This window comes from Ascidia mentula, chromosome 1 (assembly GCF_947561715.1).
Source record: "Ascidia mentula chromosome 1, kaAscMent1.1, whole genome shotgun sequence".
Classification (NCBI taxonomy): domain Eukaryota; kingdom Metazoa; phylum Chordata; class Ascidiacea; order Phlebobranchia; family Ascidiidae; genus Ascidia; species Ascidia mentula.
The window spans coordinates 19,656,065-19,678,554 of record NC_138566.1 but is presented as its reverse complement, the minus strand read 5'-3'; the positions used below and the strand labels follow the sequence as shown (position 1 = coordinate 19,678,554).

The following is a 22,490-nucleotide window of genomic DNA, read 5'->3' as shown; positions in this document are numbered from 1 at the left end:
TGTCATTTGGAAAACTACGAGACGGTTCAAAATGTTATTTGCGGTGTATTCTAGTCACCAACATAAGACAATCATGATAATATAGTTTACCAGGTGGTCGCCCGTGTTGTCATCCTGCGCCGGTGTTCTATTGTTTCCTGTTATTAACGCCTGGTTTATGTTACGACACAATCCTTGTGCTAGTGTCCGCTCTGATATGATCAGTGTTTGTTGTGCAATAGATTATTGAAGGTGTATCATGCATATTGTTACTGTTTGTTAGTATAATTGTGTTGCTTGCATTCCAGTTTTAGCGTTCATTATTCGTTTTGTTGATACAGGAAGACGAGAAGAACGTTTTCCCCAGGCGCTTTTTACCACAACGCTCTGGTTTACTTTATTTTCTACGGTATGCTTTTGTCAAGTTGTGTTACGGATTCCCGTACGTATAATTGTCTCGTAACTGTGAAATATGTACTTTTAGTCTGAATATTACAACTTGTCGAAAATAAAGAAAACGTAGACAATTGGCCGGACAGAATCATTAGCTTTACCCATTGCTAGTTGCACCTATTAAGATTGGAAATATGAACATGTTGATTTCGATGGTGGCCCTGCTTATTGTTGCAGAGGTGGCTTCGGCAAGAAATGTACCGAGTAAGTAAATCTGAGCTCCAGATCGCCTTTCGTCGCAAAACAATATTCTTTTATATTTGAAAATTTGCTTTTCCAGGTCTTGTGACAGGAAGACTTGGTGGTGCCGGTACGTTTTAAAATAGGTGTAGAGGTCATATTATGAGTGGCATGTTGTAAGTCTATACTAAATCAGAAATCGGTATGTCTTAAGGATAAACTGCACATAGTTTAAATTACACAATGTTGGTTGCGTCATTTAAATAGATTTCAATCCAGTATTTCAAGCAAGAATAAACAATCGCGAACATGCATACAACAAATAAGTTTGATTGCTATTTATTCAGAGTACGCAGTCAACGATACTCTCTACCTGATTGGGAAAAAACGTTACGATACCCTGTTCGGTGCCGCCAGTCATTGTCAGAGATGGGGAGGCAAAATTGCTTCAATACCAAACCAAGAAACGTTGGATACGTTTAAACGACTCGCCGCAAACACGTACCTATCGCAACCTTATTACTGGATAGGTGTTTTCAGTGAATGTTTGCGTGAACTCCTGTTGACTGGTCTTAACGACACCAGGTAAGCTATAAGCCCGAAAAATACTTGGCAAATTAAACCAACCTCAGTTACAACTGTTTACTGTCTTTTCCAATGCAGCGAAATCTGCTATTTTGGGTCTATGCGATGGTTTAAGCTCTGTCTTTTGTAAAAGCACAAGTTTATGTCTGTTTCATAGATTTGAAATGGCCTACCATCCCAGAACTACCTATGGGCTCGATGTAAAAAAAGTCAAACCGTATAATACCAAATACCCTCATTATTTTTTATTTGATTTTACATTAAGGGCTTACAAAAACTGCACTGAAGAACCCGACAATTGTTACTACTACGGCGCTGGACCTCACCCGCCCTTTGATCTACTTCTGGAAGCCTTTGACAACTCAGAAACCTGTAATTTCACAAAGTGGGTCAACATCGACGGGGAGGAAGTTACGTTTCTACCTTTTGGAGATTTAACACCTGCAGAGGGCCATCACTGCACTTCACTCGACGTATTTGATTGTAAGAAGTTTATTCCTCTAGTTTCTGAGACTGTTTTTGAGGTTTGAATATACGTAAAACTTATAGCAAAAAAAACAATATGTCGCAATTACCACAAAGTTAAGCCATGGTTTCTAAACTCATTTCCTTCCAAATACGGGCATTATACGTTTAGGTTCATTCACTTGTGTCAATTGTGCGTCAAACTGTCAAATTAATCTGTTTATTAATGTCAAGGTGAAAATGAAGAAGGCTGTATAATTGGTGAATACTCAAATCACGAATGTTTTGCTGATCACCATCACGCGTTCATTTGTGAAAAACCGATTGAAAGTAAGTGATTAATTATTGAATTTTGTTTTCGTCGCTTTGTTTCAACGTTTTAAGTAAGTGATACGTTAATTTCCTTTCAACAAACCACCAGAAGCAAACAAAAAATTTTGTCCAAACAGATTGTCCCACTTTTATGGAAGTTCCTAATCCTGATGATTTTTTTTCACCCGATGAATTACGCGGCGCTTGGGACACGTTTTTCGGTGGAAGAATCATTCAATGCGGCTACCGTTACGCCAGGATCGTGTAAGTATTTTCTGTCAACAACACTGCAACTTTTATTTACACTGTTCTACACACACGTGTAAATAATGCTGGTTTAAGTTATTTTTTAATAAATTTGGTTCTGAAAAAGGTAAATGAGTGCACAGAGAATACATTAAAACTCGTTAATTCGGATTCGAATTGTCCGGATCTGGCGTAGATGTTTGTTTCAAACATTGTGATTGTAGTTCGTAATATCGATAAAAATCATCTAAATTGAACAGTTAAAAACAAATATTTTTGCCACATGAACACCAACCAAAGCACTGCAACGGGTGTTTCTAACGTGAAGTACTAATTAACCAAAGCATCGGGTGATTTGTCTGAAGGCAGTTAGTTAATCGATGTTACAATGTTGTAGAAATCATAACAGCCTAGCAAGAATCTAACTATAAGCATTTGTTACGAATATACATGCAACAGAAACGTGGTTTAATGTACGAATGTACGGTTATTTATAATTTTTGTATAATTTTTATAAAAAGAAAACGATTTTAGGTCACATTTCAGAATAAACCGAGTCCGTATTAGTCGAATTCTTTGGATTCCATAAACAGGAGTACTGTTAAAGAGTTTGTAACTGGTCGTTACACTGCCAAAATGCATTGAATATTGGCTTTTCGCAGGTTTAGCGAATGTGCAAGACGATATGTTGACTTACGTGGAATTCGAATCGATGTACCAAACGATGAAGATTGCTACGCGGTAGATGATAATGTCCTTATCGCTGAAGTTGGAAACGCAAAGTGTGGGGCCACTACACAAACACAAAGGGTATACTGACAAAAACGTGCACGTTGCGTCAATCTCGATAATCCATTAACTTGCATAATTTGTGCAATATTAAACGTGTGACAATTTTTTAAGCATTGGTTTTGTCGGTAAAAATGTACAGATTTTTACCCTAGGAACCCTATAGAAAGACACTGTTTTTGTTCTGTGCTCACAGTACTCTGGTTTTGATTACATCCTTTATACCTACGCGATTCGCGGCGAACTTGGAGAACACGGCCCACCAGCAGATGGTGACATCATAAGAAGAGACACGTCTGTGTTTATTGATGCTAACTGCGATTACGAGACTAGTCTCTACACTGATCTCAATGATTTTCAGTATCATGACGTTTACATGGAGAGAAGGTATTTTTACGCAAAGTGTGGACATCAATGATTTTGACCAACAAGAGTAACATGAAAATATGACTTTTGTATACGTGAGCATTCCAGTCAAGAATTTGTAATCCTAATACGTCTACTGAGCAGAATAATTCGGTAGTTACCCATAACCACACGCAAGCAATTATATTTAAATACCCGCTCTTTAAATCAACTTCTAAAGGAAATGAAGTTTTTAGGTTTGAAATATTGACTCATCCGCACAATATCAAACATTCTTTACACAGAGTTATTTTCGAAACAAATATGCGCAAGAATGGGAGTGTGGAGGTGACACTTTCAGCTTACAAGGACATGAACTTTACGATGCCACTGTCAGCCAGTTCAGGGAGTCTGCCACAAATTAATGTTCCTGAAATGATCTACGTTCAGGCGGCCTCCAAAAATAATAGCATTAATGTTGAAGTAGGTTGTCGAATTTTGGGTCATCCTATTATGTGTTGCGCAACATTTTTGTGGATGTCTTTTCGCAGGTCACCACGTGTTGGGTTTCTCAAACTTCGAGTTTTGATAGAAATGTGCCAAATTTTCTGATAGTTGACAGGTAAATGTTATACAGTTGTTTACGTTTTTTCCTATTATACTTTGATACAGTTTAGCGGTATCAAAATTTCAAAGTTGTTTACGTTTTTTCCTATAGTTGCACTTTTCAAAATGAAACACAAGTCATTTCTCCAGCTGAATTCGGCTTTGCGTCCTTTGTGTTCAACAGTCAACCAACTGCACAAGTATTTATTCATTGCGAGGTCAAACTTTGCTCCAACGCCGGTTGTCAGGTGTGGACGCCTTAACCTAAATGTTGTGTTTCTGAAGTAACTGCATGACGGATATTTTGACTGTTTGTGTGGCAGGGATGTAACAAAAAAAGACGTCGTGACGTCAGCGAACACGAGAGCAAACACCTTTTTATTGGACCGATTACATTCTTGTCAAAACAAGACAAGGCACTGAAACATTCCAATTTACCAAGTGATTTATGTGAAAAGGTAATGTGTTTATGTATTCAAGGCCATATACTCCCTCAATAATAACTCCAATAAATTTGATACAGCTATCATCTGCGCGGCATTGCAAGATAATTCACGGCAAACTCAAACATTGTTTTAGCCACGTTCTTTACAGATATTTTGCTTGTAGAAAGCTTGTGAGCACACCTGTCACTTGTTGGGAAGCTATGCGATGTGCGCATGTCCCTCTGGAATGAATATCCATCCTAACGGAAGGACCTGTGTCATTCCGGAGTTAAAGTGGGATATGTCAGACGACAAGGCTGAAGGTAGGAAGTAATGCTTCTAGTTTACTAAAGCACTGTTTGGTCAGTTGCTTTGTGACATTTTTGCTACTTTAAATGTGGTATTGCCCAAATACTTGCTACATATTTCAATGCCCTTTTCATCATTACCATTTGCGACGATCTTCAAGCAAACTTTTTGGCGCTTTTAAGATAGGAATATGCGATTTTTAATACTAGCAATACTTGATTAAGGTGTGGCACAGGACAAGATAGTGCAAATATCTACAAGGTCCGTTTCTCCCTTGAATCATACACACCTTCCTTAGGTATTACTTTTTCGGCGTATCTTACCCACATTTGTGTGGCCATCGAAGTGTACGATACCAAACTAAATTATGTTTATGTTTGGAAATTTAGTTGATTCGAAAGAAACTAAAAAATTTCTTTTAAGGATCTGAAAATGTGGCTTTTGAGGGGGATAACCTGGCGAGCCAACATTCAAAGAAACTGATCCTGTATTCTGCTATGGCGACATTTGCTGCATCATGCATTCTCTGCTACACAGTGTTTCGAATCAGTCAATCCAAAAGATGTTCACATCGTGCCTCATCACTTTAAAGAAATTTCAGGAAAAGAAGTTTCGTGCTACAGAGTTTTTAAACAAAACTAAAGAATGGTGTGTGTAGTTTTTCTGCTAATCGGAAAAAATAAAACATTTGTTAACAGATATCACGTAAATATCTTTTTTTATCAGATAAATCTAAGCAAAGATGGGGAGAGACAGGGAGCTTAAAAAAGGAAACATTAATATAGATTATTTTATGATTTGAATTTCCACAAAACTTTCGTTAGCAACGCTATCATGAATGGTGCCTTCGGCGATAAATCTGTTATTTAGTCGGGCGCCTCCGCATGTATATGTGGTCAGTTAACAGTTGACATCTAAAAAATGTCTACCTTTAACATTCGATAGATGCAGAACAATAATTGTACAATCGTAAATTCGACTGGAGACTATTTTAAATGTTTCGTATGTATGTTTTTGTTGGCGTAATAAAATATGGTTCCGGTTCACGCAAGATTGTTTAATAGAATAAAAAAAGGAATCAAGAGACTATCGAAACCGAAAAATAATTTGCGTTGTAGAAATAGGACAAGGTAAAAGATTTTGCCATAAATAGTCTTGTCGGTTGTCATGCTTGGAAACAGTTCATATAACAAGACATGTTGTGTTGTACTATCTTACTTCTCACTGGATGCCCTGACACCCAGCACGTAAGCCCATCTTGCAAGTAAAAGGGGATTTGCCTAATTTTTCATAAACAGCAAAGTAACAACCGAATGTATTCTTGCTATATAGGTTTGTTTGTTTGTTATTCAGCAAGGAAAATGGCTTAGAAAAAATACTCACTGTTCGTTTCACAATTTATTTTTGTAGCTTGGAATTATATACAGGGTGGGTGTTTATGCTCGTTCCCTAAGTAGCAATGGTAAGGAAAATGACTCACCCCATTGCTTGGTTATGTGTGTTCTCGCCTGCAAACAGTGTTAGGAATTATTCGAAGATAGTGCAAAACATCTTAAAAGATTATAAATTAGTTTGAAAAATTAAGTGCGTGCCAAGTAAAATTGTGATAAAATTATATATGAAATTTCATAAAGCAATCTGTTGACAGCTCAGATGTGTTTTTTTATGAGAATAATATATTTGGCCTAAAAAGGCATCATCAGTTTCTCCAACTGCCACAAAGGAAAAACAGAAACAGTCCCTAACGCAAAAAAAGTAAAATTGTGATTACAATGTTGATTTTTACTGGCAGGGATTAAACAGAGAAATTCAAAACGACTTCGCGCTTTACCTCGAAACAAAAGAAAGTTACCGAAAGGAAAAATTTGCCTTCTAGACCGCGAGACGATGCGTGCCGCAGCGTAAAGGTAATGTTAGGGACTTTTTCTCAGGCAAATTTTAACATTACAACAGTTGGACAACCGGCTCTTTATAGATCCTCATTACTGCGTATTAATTGCATTTTGTTATGTCAGTAATTCTAAACTTTCCTGATTTAGCGACGCCTCAAAAGAGTTTTACTTATTTGCTTTGCCAGGTCGAAGTTGCATGGGGATGATAACTTCAGGCTTCAGACTTCGGACTTGAGAGTTTCGACAGCGACAAGTTGCCATTGTCACACGATGTGTGGCTGCAATGCATTTTGAAGTTAGTATCCACCCTCCTTCATTCAACGCATCTCTATTGCATTGTTTAGTCGATGGTTACAAAACAATATGGATACTAAAATGATTCAAAATGGCTTAAAAAAATCCGTCGTTTTATTTTGATACGTTACTTTTGCTTGAGACATTTTGCGCCCATAATGTTCCTGTATAGTTTTTTCTCAAACTTATAAACAAGTTATGCTATTGGTGGTAAATAAATCAAGACCGATTAAGTGACTGCTGGTAGTTCACGCCCACCTGGGACAAACTGTTCACATTCAGTTTACAGCCTATACGCCTAATTGCATTAGAATGACAAAGGTCGGTTTCAAACAACCAATTGCGGTTTTTATCATCGCCCCCTCGTCCTTATTCAATCAGTTCCATTTATCGTGTTTACCTGTGCCGAGTTTGCACTGTTTCCGGATAACGACGAAAATAAACCGAATTTAATGACAAACATAACACATTTAACATACATTTGTTGTCCATTATACAAGATACGATATGCTTGTGGGCTTATTTAAGAAAACAAATATTACAGTATGCCTATAGTTTGGTTTTTATTTGAAATATTAACGACTGCACTGAAGTACTTATATTTCTTGCAATTTTACCATTAATGGTCCATATGCCCCTGCAGAAAGCCGATCGGTTTTTATCGGTTTTTGTAAGAACCTGTCATCCGTGGCTTAGTTAAAAATACACTACATGCTGAATGATTGTGCAGCACTTCATTTCGTTAGTCACGTAGGAAATTTCCGGAGCGCGGCATCGTGTTTTTTTTCAATAACATACGCTCTCATGCCAAAGCGACGTTTTTAACGGCGGATGATAATGTGTTCTGCTTCGTTGCAAAACTGAGTCTTTGAAGTGTTGTGACTGGGCCCTTGGGCTAAGATACGTTTTTCATTTGGCGGTTGGGAAAAAGCTCCTGACCAGCCACGCGTATCAGTTTTGACGACCTAACCAATTATGACGTGTGTCACCTTAAATTAAAGCTGGACCCCAGACACTGTAGCAAACATCTCTTGTCAAGTATTGTGGTTTGAGTTTACAGTTTTGCGTGTCTTGTATCAGTCTTATAAGGGTTTTTTGGAAAGGAAAAGCCAGGTCACGAATGTTGTTGTGTTTAGGTATATATCTATTACAGGTCAAGTTTTACTCTCATAAAATATTCAGTTGTTTATATGCACCACTATAGGTATACATAGTTTCCTATTAATTTTTTTTTTCTGCGTTGTTGAAAAATGCGACAGGAATTTAACAACCAAAAGGAGTGAATATAATGAACAACAGCACAAACGCTAGCGATGTTGACACCTTCTGTCGCTTCACACCTTACTGTTCGTTGGAGGCCGTGGCAAAATGCAGGGAGATGCGCCTTCGTGAATGCTCGTATTGCAAGTAAGAAAGAATGCTAATGTGTACATAGTGGTTTTGGTTTATTTAAAACCAATTGTTCGTTATTGACAGTGTTGGAACTGCCTACGTCATAATAGTGTTTCTTACCATCTTCGGACTACTCACAGTTATCGGAAATTTGCTGGTGTTTTTTGTGTTTCTTGGAAGCAACAAAGGCGACAGAACCAAGAAAGATTACATCAGGGTTTCCTTGGCAGCTGCTGATATTGTTAAAGGTAATCCTAAAGCTTTGAAAAGAACACACGCCTTTCAAAACTCATGGATTTAGGGGTTTAGTTATGAAATATTTATGTATTTAGGTGTGGACATTTTGGTCGTGAGCATTCCGCACGCCGTGTTATCACTCAATGAAACAGTGGAAGATATTATTGGATATGTTGAATATTCCAAAAACACACGTATTGCTACTGCAGGCGGAGTTTTTGTCATATACTTTTACACCTCCAGCCTTTTTCACCTTTTGTACTTCAGCGGCCAGCGGTTTATTGCTGTTCGCTTTCCATTCAAATATAGAAACTTGTCCACTAGTACCACCGTTTGGCATCTTGGTTTAATATGGGCATTCTCATTGGTGACCAGCTCAATACCGGGTGAGTTCAAACTTTGTGCGCTTTGATGACTGGGTTTTGCTCTACATCAGACTGTGTAAAAGGTTGAATCGTATTTTGATTTGAATCTGCATTCTTATTTATATTGAAATGGCAAGTCAGTGCCAAATTAATCCTCATTATTCAGTGTCATAATGGAGAAAAACTACAACTTGTTCGCACAAATTTTATTAAATAGTATATGTTTAGCATGGTTTGATGGAGACATTGACTTTTCGTACGATGCCGGGATTTTTCAGTTCTTCGTCACTCTACAAAATAATCGTATAGGAATCAAGGAGTTAGTTCCCATGTCCGTGCTTTTGCTGTTTCCCTATTTGTCAATGGTAAGCATTTGGTACAACTCGTTTTTTCAGTAACTTTGAAACAACTTTTCCCGGACGCGAAACTTTATTCTCGATGCATTCGTTGCACGCTCTTCTAAATATTCCCATCAACTGAATTTTTCAGACAATTTTGACAATAATCACGACCGTTTTCGCGAGAACCCGACTGCGCAGATCAAACCGTTTGCGCGGAGTTCCCAAATGCAAGAAGCGAGAAAGAAAAGAAAACCTGATTTTACTGAAACTTAGTCAGATGATGGTTATTGGATACACTGTGACTGTTGGTAAACTCCTGCATGCTTAAATCTTTGTGAGTTCTGCTTTGTACAGGACGTTTTAATGACCAGTGACGCAACACTACCATACCTGAAATGTAGCCGATTGTTTGGAATTGTTCGTAAAATTTTCAATGACAGTTGTACAACTCACAAACGATATTTGCACTGTTTATAATTAAAGTTAAATTTTATGAAAAGGCTTAAAATTCCCTTCGGAGTGTGTATAGGCTGCTAAACTGATATATTTTATGTTATGTATTAGTTCCTATCATCGTGATATTGTTTCTGGAGTTTTTCAACGTAATACCCTGCAGCAGAATGTCCACTGTGACCTTCATCGTTTTCTACCTCTCAGTATCAACCGGGTATTAACAATGTGATTGAATTGGTGATGAGACATAAATATCTACAATTAGTTTACTTAAATGCAGGTTAGGCGACGTCATCACCTACAGTGTTCACGATCCTAGTTTCAGAGATCAAGTTCGATCGTACGCAAGAAAAGTGTTTAAACAAGCTAAAACTCCGCTATCAGGTTGGTGCCAAACGTGTATACTTTTGTGTAAGCTGCAGACAGATGGCCTCTGGTTCGACCTGAAAGATCCCATCAGTGCAGCTGGTGTGACTTTCAGACGACTTTGCTGACCAAACGGCCAAGCAAAGACTTCAACTTTGTGGTAACTATACAATCACCGTCATCCGTTGGGCACCAAACTAGGTGCAACTTTACGGAGAAAACAAGGTGGAAACACTACGACCAAGCAAAGCTCAACCAATAGTGCCGTCAGGCCCCGTGTCACAATAATTATAAGACAAGCAAAGTGGAGCCAATAATCATAAGATAAGCAAAGTGTATACTTTTGCCTGTTGGTTTTAAAATGTATTTCAGAACCACAGCAACAAGCCACAGGTAAAATTATTTTTCACGGACGTTTTATCTGCGTTTCCTTTATAGGAGGAACTGGAGCTTCTTCACCGGCTGAACAGAACCAACAAGTTGCTACAGTTACCTAGCAACCGCCGGTCTTTTGTTACTACGTCGTTACTGGTTTTGTTCGGACATTATTACGCTAAAATCATCCACATGTGCCGTGTTTTTAGAATTATGTGACTGATTTTCTTTTGTATTTTTATCTTGATTATTTCCAATAAAATGTCAAAAGTTACATAAAAGGTTCATTTATTGGTAGTAAGAGAGGGCAAAGTCAAAAAAGCTTCGGTCGGTCGCATTGTGATTGATGTGCTTCACAAAACGTAACGCATCGCAATCTCTGTAGGTGATAGCGAGACAGTTTCCCGATGGGACAATGGTGAGCAGCTGCAAGTTAACATAAACATAGACTTGTTGCTTGAAATCAATTAGCTTGGTGATATTTATACCTCCTCTGCTTCGTCGTTCGCAATATATGACGTATACCCTCCCCACTCTTCCTCCCACTCTAAAGGGGGATGACGTGTTAAGCAAATAAAAGAATAAAACTACAGATAAAATATCGAACCACGCTGTGTTTTTGTTGCGGAGTATTAACATGCGCTTATGTCGTCGTTTACAATCGAAAAAGAAACAAAACTTTAAACCGTAACTGTTGCACAGAAAAAAAGAGTGAAAAGGCGAGTTGGCTATGTTGCGTAAGTGAAAACATTGTGTAACACGTGCTTTACCGTCCTGGCATAAGTATAGGTTAAGGTCAAGGGCGTATTCGCCACGTTCCGCGTCCGTGTCGCGTAGCAACGTGTGGCTTCCATGACTCCAATGTCGTATCTCGTATCTAAAAAAGACAAATAACATACATTTCCACCCGACATAGTCGATAATATGTAAAAGGCACAACGGCATCATGTTTAGCTGAACCGAACATTGCACTATGCATGTTGCTTTTCCTTGGTCGAAAAAGGGAATAAACATAAAGATTACCTGCAACCAGAATTTAAGCCAGGCTCTGGTTGGTCGGCTTTTTTTCGTCGTTTTTCAGGAACAACTTTATTTTTTCCTTCCTCATCTTCACTGGAATCCGAATTAGACGCCATTGGATGAAAACATAAACCTGAATATTAAAAATCATTTGAAAATATCCCATCTTTACTGGCAAACTATTTAAGTGCTACCTGTTATGTTGGAAAGATAAAGAAACATTTCCTCTGATAAAAAGACATTCAGGCACTCCTGAACCACAAGCAAGGCTTTAGTCACAGCTTCATTTTGCTCATTACTATCATCTTGAGGTTGTAACAGGGGCTGCTCCGGCATAGTTAGTTGGTGGTATGACCTTTGACTGGGCGGCCCACACTGCTTCCAGTGGTTTTTGTGTTCATTCAGTAGCTTCAGACTTTGCAAGAGGGAATCAAACTTCTCAACCTTAATAAGTGATAATTTACGCTTTAAAATCATAAACCATACAAATTAAATCAACAGTAATAGGGCTGGTGAATAAAATTAAACACTTGCACATGTTCAAGTACCTACTATTAGGAATTTATTTAGTTGAATCTCGGAGTCTTCAGTAAACTGCTGTTGTATTGCTCCCTGCGTGCTAAGACCAAGGTATAATGGACTAATCCATGCTGACAAGCAAGAAACATCCTGCAACGAAAATAGCACTCAATGTTACAAAATAAAAATGTCTGAAAATAAGAAGGGAATGAATACACACAGAAGTTGATGGTACAAAGCATCTGACTGGTGGTCTTGGAACATGTGGAATGCTTGGCCTTGAAATTGGCGGACCATGAAACCAACCACTAAGTGAAACTCTTATTTTATTTTCTGTAAGCACTTCTGCTACCTACAAAAGTTCGCAGTTTTTTGTGGTTTGGCTAAACAGAGTTATGTCATTGTGGCTAACCTTGTGAAAGGACTTTGATGAAACTTCAAAGAAAATGAAGGAATTAGTCAGCGGAACCACCGACTTCACAACAGTTGATGGATCATACCATGCTGAAAGTATAAGCTGATCAAATGTTTTGAACTACTAAATTACAGCACAAACTTACTACAGGAGCCATTAACTTCTGATATTGAGTCATATAAATCCAGTGCTCCACCATCTTCTGCTCTCCAGTCTGGGGTCAAATAATACACATAAGCTATTCTACGGTGTTCCAATTCATCATCATGACATAACAAACAATCTAAACAACAACAAACTAGTTCACTGCAAGTTAAAAAGGCTTCACTTTTGTTTAAAACCTGTTGAGGCATACTGAGCACAAAACATGCTTATTTCATCATTTAAAGGAATTCCTGTTATTTCTCTTAACCAAGGCAAAATGGTCATGCGAAGATGATTACAAAATTGCTGAAGTTGAGGTGAACACTGACTGGCATCTGCAAGATATGCATAATTCTACATAAATTCTTACAAAAGGTTGTTTGTATCTACATACAGAAGTTATAGAACACTATAAAAAATAAAATGATTTCATTGCTTTTAGAAGCCATCATTTACCAAAACAATTTTTTTTTATAGACAACTAGGTTATATGTAAAGAATATGATACATACCACCATTTCTATTGTTGGACATCAATTCATGAGTTTGCCTAAATTTATACAAGTCATTTGATTTTTCATTAAAATCCATAGAAAGCAGTTGTTCACACAGACTTGCAACAAATTCATCAGCAGAACTGTTTTCTGTAAATATACATGATGCAATCAATACAATGTAACACAAATTATTCACTTTAAACTACATTTCGTACTAAACCCTTACTTTGTATGTTCCACATCAGACTGTTTACAATACAATGAGGAAATGGAAAAGTGGATGAATCAATTTTGTCTAAAAGATACTTTGACTGAGACCAAGTAAAGTGATGTTTTGATATATGCTAAACACACAACTTACCGTCTTTGTAACTGACCACTTCTTCATTACAATCTTTAAATATTTTTTTCAATTTTGACTTTACTTTATCTTCGAATATACACGGCCGTATCCGAGGTTTGTAGGAGGTGACGTCAACTTTTTTAAGTTTTTCACCTCTTTTAGAGTCCACTGACATTTTTGTTGAAAGTAGCTTCAAAAAGCTAATTTTCTTTGCAGTCACGTTCTATAGCAAAAGAGTTTTTGTTAGTTTGGTAAGCAAAAAAAAATTCTTACCCGAGCGATTGAATTTACAGAGAAACGATTGGTTTTTTTTGTAGGCCTGCTAGGTGAGACTGAGAGTTCTTAAATAAGTGAATAAACAATAATTCTCTTTTATTGTAACGGCTTATTTGTGCCGACTTTAATATTGTGTTAGTCATAGCTTGCCTGCAAACATATAATACACGATTTACTGTTAACATAACAAGAAAGTAAAACAAAATATTGTGTCGGCGTTGTTTTTTGTATTATTCTCTCAACTCAACGCAGAGACGTAAACAAACAAATTGAGCACACGTGAGTATTGTTCCACTCATTGGACTAAACACGATTAATTACAGAAAGCGCTCACGAATTTTTCGTGATTTTATTGTTATAATTTTAACATTACCTGGAATACTTTGTTTTAAATGTTGTATTTATGTACCCCGTAAACAAAGAAAGTATCTTCCCCAATCTTTACTTGTGTTCCATAAAAATCAGCGTCTCACGAGCTGAAAAGAACAAAATCCCCCAAGTAAAAAGCAAAGTTGCCTCAATAAATCATTGATTGTTGGTTCTGCTGATATTAACCTGGGAACTGACTATAGTTTTACCTATTCTAAGTGTTAGTGAGTTATAGTTTTCAGAAATTGATTAACCTTTTTTTGTTTTCAAGCAGCCTTTTGTGTACATTTTTTTTGTAAACAGCAATGGGAGATACACAAAAAACACGCAAGTCTTTGAAACAAGCGATGGACACCCTTGGTCCGTTGGACACTTCGAGAATGCAGTGGATCCCTGGAGCGGAGTATACAAATTACAAATATATATGAAAACTATAATTATGCATGCTTGATATGTGGGCTTAGGCTTATACGTTAATCAACTTTAAAGTTAACCGTTTCCTATATTTATCTTCATTGCATTAAGCTGTGATCGATAATCGATGATGTCTGTAATGCACTGTTTCTGTTGTATCACTGTGTATGTCGTACCATTAAAGTGCATTGTATTATTTGACTTTTAGTAAGATTGTCGAAAAATCTTTGGATAGAAATGATCCAGTTTTCAAGCTGATTAAACAAGCAATGCGATCCTCCATAAGAGAGCACAGAGGTCAAGTCGGCGGCACTTTCAAAGCCTACAATATATTTGGGGTTTGTTTATGAAAAAGTAATTAACTTACCTACATTTTGGCAGCCAAGTTAATAACTGTGTTTCGTATGAATTACGAATTACTTTGTTACAGTAACACCGTTTTGTTTTACATTTAAGTTTTATTTTAGATTAAAAGAATAGTTAGTCAGTCAAGAATTGATGGATACAACTGCTATCGTGACGTGGTTAGGAGAGAATGTGCTGGTGGTTCCGCTAACGAACGACTTCTTTTTCACGGAACATCGAAAACTCAAGAAATTGCTGAAGGAGGTAATATGCAATTAGTTTATGACCGCTATGTAAAAATATGCATTGCTTTTTCTATTATGCAGCTAATCGGATTGCAATTTTTGCCTTGAACATTAAATAACAATTCAGTACTGTGCATTGAAAAGGTTTCGACAAAAGTGAGACCAATGCAAAGGGAATGTTTGGTGGTGGTTTTTACTTCACTGACATATCGTCCAAAGCAAACCAATACGTCAACGGTGCAGGAGGCTGTCAAGCTCATAGAAACCAATCCTGCTACAAATGCGAGCGACAACTTTTGGTCTGTCGAGTTATACTGGGTACGCGACACAATTTTTCTTTACTTTTCATATTACTGCGTCAAAATTACTTGTTAAAAAATGGTGTTACATTACACGATGATAGAAAATTTTAAATGTTGCTGATTTTTAATGCTGAAGGCAAATCGAAGAAGGAAACAACTGCTCTGCGATATGATACTTCCCCACCTGGCCACCACTCAGTAACTGGGGAACCAAGCCGGGGTGGTTTGCGTTACCGGGAGTACATTGTGTACAAACGAAAGCAGGTGTGTGGATTTTCGATTTTGATCCTGCAAGGGTAAAGCGCAGTTGAAATTCATACAGGGCTGTAGAAAGTGCGAGGCCCGATTGCCCCGATTCAGGAATCATAAGATTTTTCTGAATTTGAAACTTACACTTTTGTTACATTGCGCCTACTTAAATTAATTAGTCAAATGTGCTCAGAATGACATATTAATGTTAGTAATTATAACAACCATTGCATGTTTCATTAAGGTGTATCCAGAGTTCGTGATAACCTACAAAATACAGAAGTAAATGGAATATCACTTGTAAGCACCGAAATATTTGAAAGTGCACACGGCAATTGGTAAATAATAAAATAAATGCAAAACATTTTCTTGTGATAGTTAAATATACGGAGGGAAATGTGTTACTATTGTGCCCAAAAGTAATCTCTGGGAGATGGATCTTTTTTGCCACTCCTCAAAATACGGCGCTTGTGCTTATAGTAAAGTTACTGCGAAAAGAATGTAAATGTGCGTATTGCGCCGAAAGGCAAATAACCGACGAAGTTGGATAGATTGTAGTGTGAGTTTATAATTCTGAACCGTTTTATTTGCAACCAGATCTGTTTCAAACTAATCAAAAAGTTTGGATAAAAATTCATTGCAGTTCCGAAAACGCTCGCCCTTTTGCCATTTATTTGCCTCGAATGTTTGCTCAAATCAAAATGGAACAAAAATGCTTTATAATAACATTTTTGTGTTCTCATCTGACATACGTTGTCACAACGTGGACTTTTTAACATTACTCAATGCCAAAAATGCACACAGTTGGTCAAAAAGGCAATGCGTTCTTTTAACCATTAGTAACTAGAGCTAGTTTTCTTTACAAGATACATGATGTAACAAAAGACACAAACATTTTTTTTTCGTTGGTTTATTTTTGCCCAAACACGACAATAAATTTTTCTGTAAACAAAAGAGATGGAAAACGTGAGAGTGAGGGCAGGGAGACGCTGGAATAACCTTTTGGTTTTCGTTTGTTTGGAAAAAAATCAGTAGTTTAAACTTTACTGGATCAGTGAACCAAGCTACCCTGGCAGGCTGTAGATCGATTATCGTATGTATAGTTGCTGAGTATAAACTGAAAAAAAATTCAAAGAGTTTGAATAAGAAACTGATGATGACCTTCACAGGGCGAAATATATTTTTCTGATTTTAAGCACCTTAAGAGCTGTCTGCTAGATTGATTTTTTTCTGTTAATACTCAGCAACATAAAAATGAATACGGAAAATTTAGGGAAATAAGTAATGTTCCAAAGTGATGCAATTGACACTATATGAAGATGTGGAAAGTTTATTAAAATATTTTATTTTCATGTTTTGAAAATATTCCCTTCCATCAAATATGTTTTGGGGAAACAAAACCGTTGTTTTTTACACCTACTTCTACACAAAAATATTGACAGCTGCAAAATTTGGCAAATGCAATCGTAGGATAGTGCGCACATATTTCACAAAAAAAAACATTGTAACGTGGTGTGGCCCACAGAAAATAAATTTCGAAAATGTTTCCATTTTTAAAGAAGAGTTACCGTCCAGCAGGCCAAATTAAACAAGAAGCTATATCTTAGAAAAAAAAAACACTTTCAAAAAACACGTTTAATGACTTACACGTAACAGGTCATACGGCTTGACCCTCAGTATGCGTGCAAAGTAGGCACGACTAACGTTTTATCTTTTTTATCCCGTCCTACGTCAAGCCATAAGAACCGGGCGATAGGACTTGGCTTTTAACTCTTCATTCGTGCTCGCAAATCCGGTCCCGCCCCTTGTCAGAGGAATAATGTCACTTTCTTTCAAGACTTGTCCGGTCACAGGGTGTAACATTCCATTTTTACGGATAACCTTGTCCACGCATTCGATGGTGACGACGTCTCCCGTTGGTTTTAAAACTGCACAAGGCACGAAGTTTCCCAAAGTATCGTGAGTGACAGCACACATCCACCGAGCCTGTGGCATGTACGTGAGTTTATAGTTAAATTAGTCATACAGTCATACAGATACGTGAGGAGCATACTTTTAATATATCTGCTACAGGCAATGACATTAAAATTTTTGTAATATTGATTTAAATATTTACATTTTAAATCCTTTTGCATTAATTACAGCAAATGACTATGTTTCTGTTTTCCATCTAAATTTGTAATAGCTGGTCACAAGCACTAAATTTCATGCTTGACAGGCATTTTCCCAAAACAACTCTTTGCAGAAACTTTGAATACATTTTTAATCAATGCCTTTAAATTATCAAATGCTGCTGCAAAATATCCGACCTGCTTTGCAATGACGGATGTTTTTTTGTCACGATCTGCAATAGGAGTAAACTTGACAGGAATCAAGTCTTTTAGTTTTAGAGGTTTCTTGCTCATTGGGCAGTAAACCTGAACAACACACAAACAAATTGTTGAAAATCTGTTGCCAGACACAGTTTGAATATGTAAATATATGATATTGGCGACAAGCTAAGTATTTATACAAATAAAATTCTACTATAAAATTTAGCTTTGATTTGTTTAGGTATGACATATCTACTTGAAACTTGTTGACAAGTATTTATAACTCGAAATAACAGTGGATTGCCAAGGTGTCAACATACTGTTAAAACAGTCAACTTACTTTATTGTCTGGTTTGCGCATTTTACTTTTAGTAGCAGCAGGAGTTAATGAAGGAATCCAAAAGCTGGGAAGATCTTTTGCTTTACCATTTTCCATGTTGCTGCAGCTTGGAGTATCTAAATGCAAACGATACACAAATATTATACAAGTGAGATAGTAATTACTTGTCAAAGTAAATATAAAAAAATTACCCTTTTTCTGTTGTTCATCTTTAAATGCTTCCACAGATTTACTTAAAATGGATTTCTCAGTTTTCATGAACTTTTCTACTCTGCTTTTATTTTCAGCTTCTGCCAACTCTTTCATTTCTTTTTCATCCATTCGCTTCTGCTTTTCATAATTTTTTGACAATTTTGCATTTTCTCTGTTAAGCATTAAAGTTACAAGATAAATAAACAATAACAATTTCACATACATACACAATCTGAATCAAGTTACCTTTTCTGATGAACAATATATTCTAAAATTGATTGCTTCTCATACAAATACCCATGAGGTGTAACCACCGGGTTCCGGCATGGTTGTAGCGTCAAGCAACATGCATCAAAGTCCTGTAAAAACAAATAAATAATTCTACAAACAAATATTTGGTTTTACAGCAAAATAAAAACCTTGACTGAATCTTTTCCCAGTCTTGCTGCTTGTGTTCCGTAGGTTGATTGTTCTGTGTCTTTCTTTTTTTCGTGATAGGTATAAACTGCACTAGCAGTTGCGTTTTTGCCGTGCCTCGTCATTGTAGCGCTTGTATGGTGCACAACAAAGCAGTCACATCGATTGTGCGAATGGACTAAAGAGGTATCGCGTGTCGCCTTTGAAACGTCGCATGTCGCCCTTTTGTATACTTTTATTTGACCTGACGCGTAAAAATATCTGTAAATACTTTAAATTTAATGACTTTTTTAATTATTGTTTAATAATTAGTTGCTGCTTTTACTCTCGCCACTCAATTAAACCCTATGTCAATAGATGGACAGAACTTTTTTCATGTTCTAAACTTCTACATAACACACGATTATCAATTGACACGTCTATACGTGTTGTTTGAAAAAAAATGTTTACTTGGACTTAATCAATTTTTAAGAAGATTCTATCAGTTTGCAAATAACAATATGTGTATGCTGCATTCTGTAAGACATAAATTTTGTGATTTACAGATATCAGGTAATATTATGTAGTTTGTATTACTTTTTAACAATGCGTTTACCTAAGTGGGCAATTCCAAGGCCCAGGGTGCTCTTTGATTTGTGGCATTCTTCCACTTCCTGTGTAAATGAAGGAAAAGGATTCATTTGTAGGGAAGGAACATCATTAGGTGGAATACCACAGAAAAGATGCATTAACACTGGCTTTACTATGTTCCAAAAGGTTAAAGGTGACTTGACTAAACCTAATGAAGAGGAATTTGAAGAACTGGATCCACGCAAGGTTGAAATTAGTGTTGACAATAACTTTATTGATGAACACAATGAAGGTCTTTTGGACTATTATATGAATAAGGCCGAACAAGAATTGGATGGCCTGGATGATGTTGACTATTTTGAAATTGATGATCCTAATAAAAAGTTGTATTACAAAATGATTGACTTGTGGCTACAGGAAGCAGGTGAAACAAAAAGAGGGCACCGAGAATTCGTTACGACTGTCATGCACTCAATGTCAAGGTTTAATGTTACATCTGACATTTCTGCATACACAAAGCTGTTAGACTGTTTTCCCCAAAGTGAGCACACTGGTATTAAACGGGATCACTGGTTTGGAGCGGCATTCAAAGATAAAATTGCTGATCACTTGCTGGGTGACAAACTTATAAAACTTATAGGTAGACATGGTGCTATTCCTAATGAGACTTTATTTGCCAAAACAACAGATTTATTTGGTCGGTTTAGCCCTGTTACCCTTGCAGCGAGAGGTGCATTGTATTGGTATGGACGTTTGGTGACATTCAACAAACACCCTATCAGTTTGACTGATTTTGAAAAGTTGAGCCCCGCTGAAATTGCATTTTACGGTTTACGACAAATGAACCCCAATCTTGATGTTAATTATGAGGTTTTTCATGTTGACAAAGCAAAATGTTCTGAAATAGTGGTATCAGGTTTGGTGGATTCTATTGTCAGTGTACAGACACCAGAGCAAAAGAATCTGTTGGCAAACCATGATCCATCAGTGCCTATATTTGTGGAGGGACCACACAAATGTTATTTTAGGAAAAAGACTATTCAGTACTATGTCATGAGAACTGATCCTCGCAATACCGAACTGGAAACTACAGAAAAGAGCCACATACTGTCAACTAAATCATGGTGGGAACAGTTGTACAAAACTGATTGGGAAACAAACAAACCTATTCTCACAGAGAGTGGAAAATTATATCCAGCTGAGTCATTTTTTCCTAGCATTCATCTGGAAAAAGATTTGTCAACTGTCAGCGAACTTGAAAAAGAAATTTGTCAGGTTGAAAAAGACACAGAAGCTGCAGAAGGACCTGTGTATGCCATGGCTTGTACAGATTTCACCTCGCCTGTAGCCCTGGAAAGTTGGATCAAAGGACTAGTCCAGGAAAACAAAAACCTAACTCTTTGTACTGTTGTTTTCAGGGAAGAAAAGTCTTTTTTAATAAATGCCCCAAAGGAAGATCCAACTGAAGTGGATATGTATGACCCTAAATATCTTGAGAATGCTGGTTTCATCTAATTATAATAAATGTGAAATTCGGCCAATAGCTTGGTTTGTTGATTGAAACCATTTTACAGACCATACAGTTTCATTTGCTTTGTCACAGAACTGACTAAAATGTAATGGTTTTACATACAAGACAATGTGGTACTGAGTAAAAAACGTCTTAATCGAACATAGTCAAGATAAAACTTGCACGCGTGTTGACTTGAAGCACTTGAGCGAAAAACATGACATTGTAGTAATGAATAAACACGTAATAGAAACTTAATGTGTAAATTCACCAATTTTTTGGACCAATTATCATCCGGCTTTGGCAAAAGACCTGTAAATTTTGGGATAAAATCGGAAATAATCGAGTAGTAAGTAGTGATGTTCCCAGTTCCAAATTATCCGGATAGCTATCAATCAAATCCAGGCGGATAATTTGGATCCGGCAGTTTGTTAACACCGATTCGTGTATTTTATCGGTATGGTAAAAATGTTGGTCAATATCGGGCCGGGTCCGGGAACCCGGATCCGGCGCAAGACATCACTAGTTGTATGTATAAGTCAGTGTCTTCCAACCAGTCGTGTACAGCATTCCGGTTGGCATGCGAGCGCCCTTTGGTTGTTACAGGTTTGTGCTTGTAAAACTTCATCCTCAAGGTTACTTGTTGCTTCGTGTATATCCTTCAACTGGCACAACAGCAACGCATTGATAAAACGGGCGCGGTGTACCAAAAGAGATCCTGTACCAGCGGCGAAAATCTTTATCAATAGGCACGTCTCCTACGTCGCAAAGCGTCGTATCGTTGAAACATCAGTCGACATTGCCACTAAAAGTAATTGTGGTTGTGCGAGATTCTGTTGGTGTTTGCAACTCAATATGAGGAATCCACCGACGTAGCCAACTACATTTACCCACTGGTGTGGTCAGCTTTCAGGGGTGACCAACACGTCGGTCGTCTGGTTTTGTGTTGTTTTTACGAAATAGGTAAATTAACTCAAATGTTTTTTAAATTCAAAGTGAAAACTAAATGCATTGATTGATAATCGCATGATTAACACATGCTCAAATTTACCATTGATGTCACATATACGCAGCATTGTTACCAACACGTGGCATTGTTCGGTAGTCAAAGACGCACCTACCATGCAGTGCCCTACAGTTATATGTCTTCGCAAACTTCCTTTAAATGCCACGAATGTCGCAGATACGCACGTTGGTTTTGTGTCCAATTCGATCTCGAGTAACAATCTGCATCTGCGAAATAAAGGGAAAGTTCCAATAAGTTCGACCCCTGTTTTGCTATTACTGGAGTGGATCGTGTATTACTGGAGTGTATTAGTTGGAAATTATCTTTTCGATCCCAATTGCTTTATAAACCTGATTGTAAAGTCCGTTGAACGCGCCCCGGTTCTTGGCGCGGAACGTCACACGAGGCGGAATTCCCGCAGTTAAAACGCGTATCTTTAATGGGCCTCAAACTCGCTCACTCAGTTGATGTTATTTTTGTTGTCGAATGTGCAGTACGCACTCGTACGCAAGATGGAATGTATTCGAAGTGTAGACGTTACAGACGTCGGGAGGAGACGAAAGACACGTAGGACAGTTGACCCTTAGAACACGGTT

At 37.3% G+C, this 22,490-nt stretch overlaps 6 protein-coding genes across 10 annotated transcripts; 4 read left to right on the top strand and 2 right to left on the bottom strand.

The window, feature by feature from the left end:
* Nucleotides 1-566: 566 nt before the first annotated feature.
* LOC145889171 (uncharacterized) lies at nucleotides 567-5,284 on the top strand. Its single transcript, XM_082980066.1, has 14 exons — nucleotides 567-636; nucleotides 713-742; nucleotides 960-1,197; nucleotides 1,463-1,680; nucleotides 1,897-1,992; nucleotides 2,112-2,238; nucleotides 2,883-3,030; nucleotides 3,206-3,396; nucleotides 3,660-3,837; nucleotides 3,906-3,976; nucleotides 4,073-4,208; nucleotides 4,284-4,418; nucleotides 4,570-4,708; nucleotides 5,118-5,284. The coding sequence occupies exons 1-14, from the start codon at nucleotides 567-569 to the stop codon at nucleotides 5,282-5,284; spliced, it is 1,944 nt and encodes a 647-aa protein (XP_082836192.1).
* A 2,817-nt stretch (nucleotides 5,285-8,101) lies between these two features.
* LOC145911086 (uncharacterized) lies at nucleotides 8,102-10,608 on the top strand. 2 transcript variants are annotated; one of them, XM_082998341.1, is made up of 8 exons: nucleotides 8,102-8,287; nucleotides 8,357-8,520; nucleotides 8,605-8,895; nucleotides 9,103-9,239; nucleotides 9,364-9,523; nucleotides 9,780-9,882; nucleotides 9,949-10,052; nucleotides 10,473-10,608. In XM_082998341.1, exons 1-8 carry the CDS (start codon nucleotides 8,169-8,171, stop codon nucleotides 10,529-10,531), a joined length of 1,137 nt encoding a protein of 378 aa, XP_082854467.1. In that variant the 5' UTR covers nucleotides 8,102-8,168; the 3' UTR covers nucleotides 10,532-10,608. The 2 variants fall into 2 exon arrangements, with proteins under 2 accessions (XP_082854467.1, XP_082854458.1); XM_082998332.1 differs by having other exon boundaries at nucleotides 9,949-10,605.
* Nucleotides 10,609-10,697: 89 nt separating this feature from the next.
* On the bottom strand, nucleotides 10,698-14,076 carry LOC145901450 (prolyl 3-hydroxylase OGFOD1-like). 3 transcript variants are annotated; one of them, XM_082989152.1, is made up of 14 exons: nucleotides 13,997-14,076; nucleotides 13,366-13,570; nucleotides 13,231-13,299; nucleotides 13,020-13,151; nucleotides 12,705-12,842; nucleotides 12,509-12,646; nucleotides 12,361-12,452; nucleotides 12,169-12,300; nucleotides 11,982-12,098; nucleotides 11,624-11,873; nucleotides 11,433-11,562; nucleotides 11,180-11,286; nucleotides 10,898-10,956; nucleotides 10,698-10,835 (listed from the first exon to the last, which is right to left on the bottom strand). In XM_082989152.1, the coding sequence occupies exons 2-14, from the start codon at nucleotides 13,520-13,522 to the stop codon at nucleotides 10,698-10,700; spliced, it is 1,659 nt and encodes a 552-aa protein (XP_082845278.1). In that variant the 5' UTR covers nucleotides 13,523-13,570; nucleotides 13,997-14,076. The 3 variants fall into 3 exon arrangements, with proteins under 3 accessions (XP_082845278.1, XP_082845270.1, XP_082845286.1); XM_082989144.1 differs by lacking the exon at nucleotides 13,997-14,076 and having other exon boundaries at nucleotides 13,366-13,768; XM_082989160.1 differs by lacking the exon at nucleotides 13,997-14,076 and having other exon boundaries at nucleotides 12,512-12,646; nucleotides 13,366-13,768.
* A 184-nt stretch (nucleotides 14,077-14,260) lies between these two features.
* On the top strand, nucleotides 14,261-16,245 carry LOC145911232 (poly [ADP-ribose] polymerase tankyrase-2-like). Its single transcript, XM_082998512.1, has 6 exons — nucleotides 14,261-14,395; nucleotides 14,615-14,744; nucleotides 14,874-15,015; nucleotides 15,141-15,314; nucleotides 15,435-15,562; nucleotides 15,792-16,245. Exons 1-6 carry the CDS (start codon nucleotides 14,298-14,300, stop codon nucleotides 15,831-15,833), a joined length of 714 nt encoding a protein of 237 aa, XP_082854638.1. The 5' UTR covers nucleotides 14,261-14,297; the 3' UTR covers nucleotides 15,834-16,245.
* A 212-nt stretch (nucleotides 16,246-16,457) lies between these two features.
* On the bottom strand, nucleotides 16,458-18,969 carry LOC145900651 (nitric oxide synthase-interacting protein-like). Of its 2 annotated transcripts, XM_082988874.1 has the most exons (6): nucleotides 18,811-18,969; nucleotides 18,638-18,750; nucleotides 18,391-18,563; nucleotides 18,200-18,315; nucleotides 17,857-17,964; nucleotides 16,458-17,533 (listed from the first exon to the last, which is right to left on the bottom strand). In XM_082988874.1, exons 1-6 carry the CDS (start codon nucleotides 18,931-18,933, stop codon nucleotides 17,279-17,281), a joined length of 888 nt encoding a protein of 295 aa, XP_082845000.1. In that variant the 5' UTR covers nucleotides 18,934-18,969; the 3' UTR covers nucleotides 16,458-17,278. The 2 variants fall into 2 exon arrangements, with proteins under 2 accessions (XP_082845000.1, XP_082844999.1); XM_082988873.1 differs by having other exon boundaries at nucleotides 18,200-18,563.
* Nucleotides 18,970-19,357: 388 nt separating this feature from the next.
* On the top strand, nucleotides 19,358-20,965 carry LOC145905744 (evolutionarily conserved signaling intermediate in Toll pathway, mitochondrial-like). Its single transcript, XM_082993027.1, has one exon. The coding sequence runs from the start codon at nucleotides 19,394-19,396 to the stop codon at nucleotides 20,891-20,893; it is 1,500 nt and encodes a 499-aa protein (XP_082849153.1). The 5' UTR covers nucleotides 19,358-19,393; the 3' UTR covers nucleotides 20,894-20,965.
* Nucleotides 20,966-22,490: the final 1,525 nt, after the last annotated feature.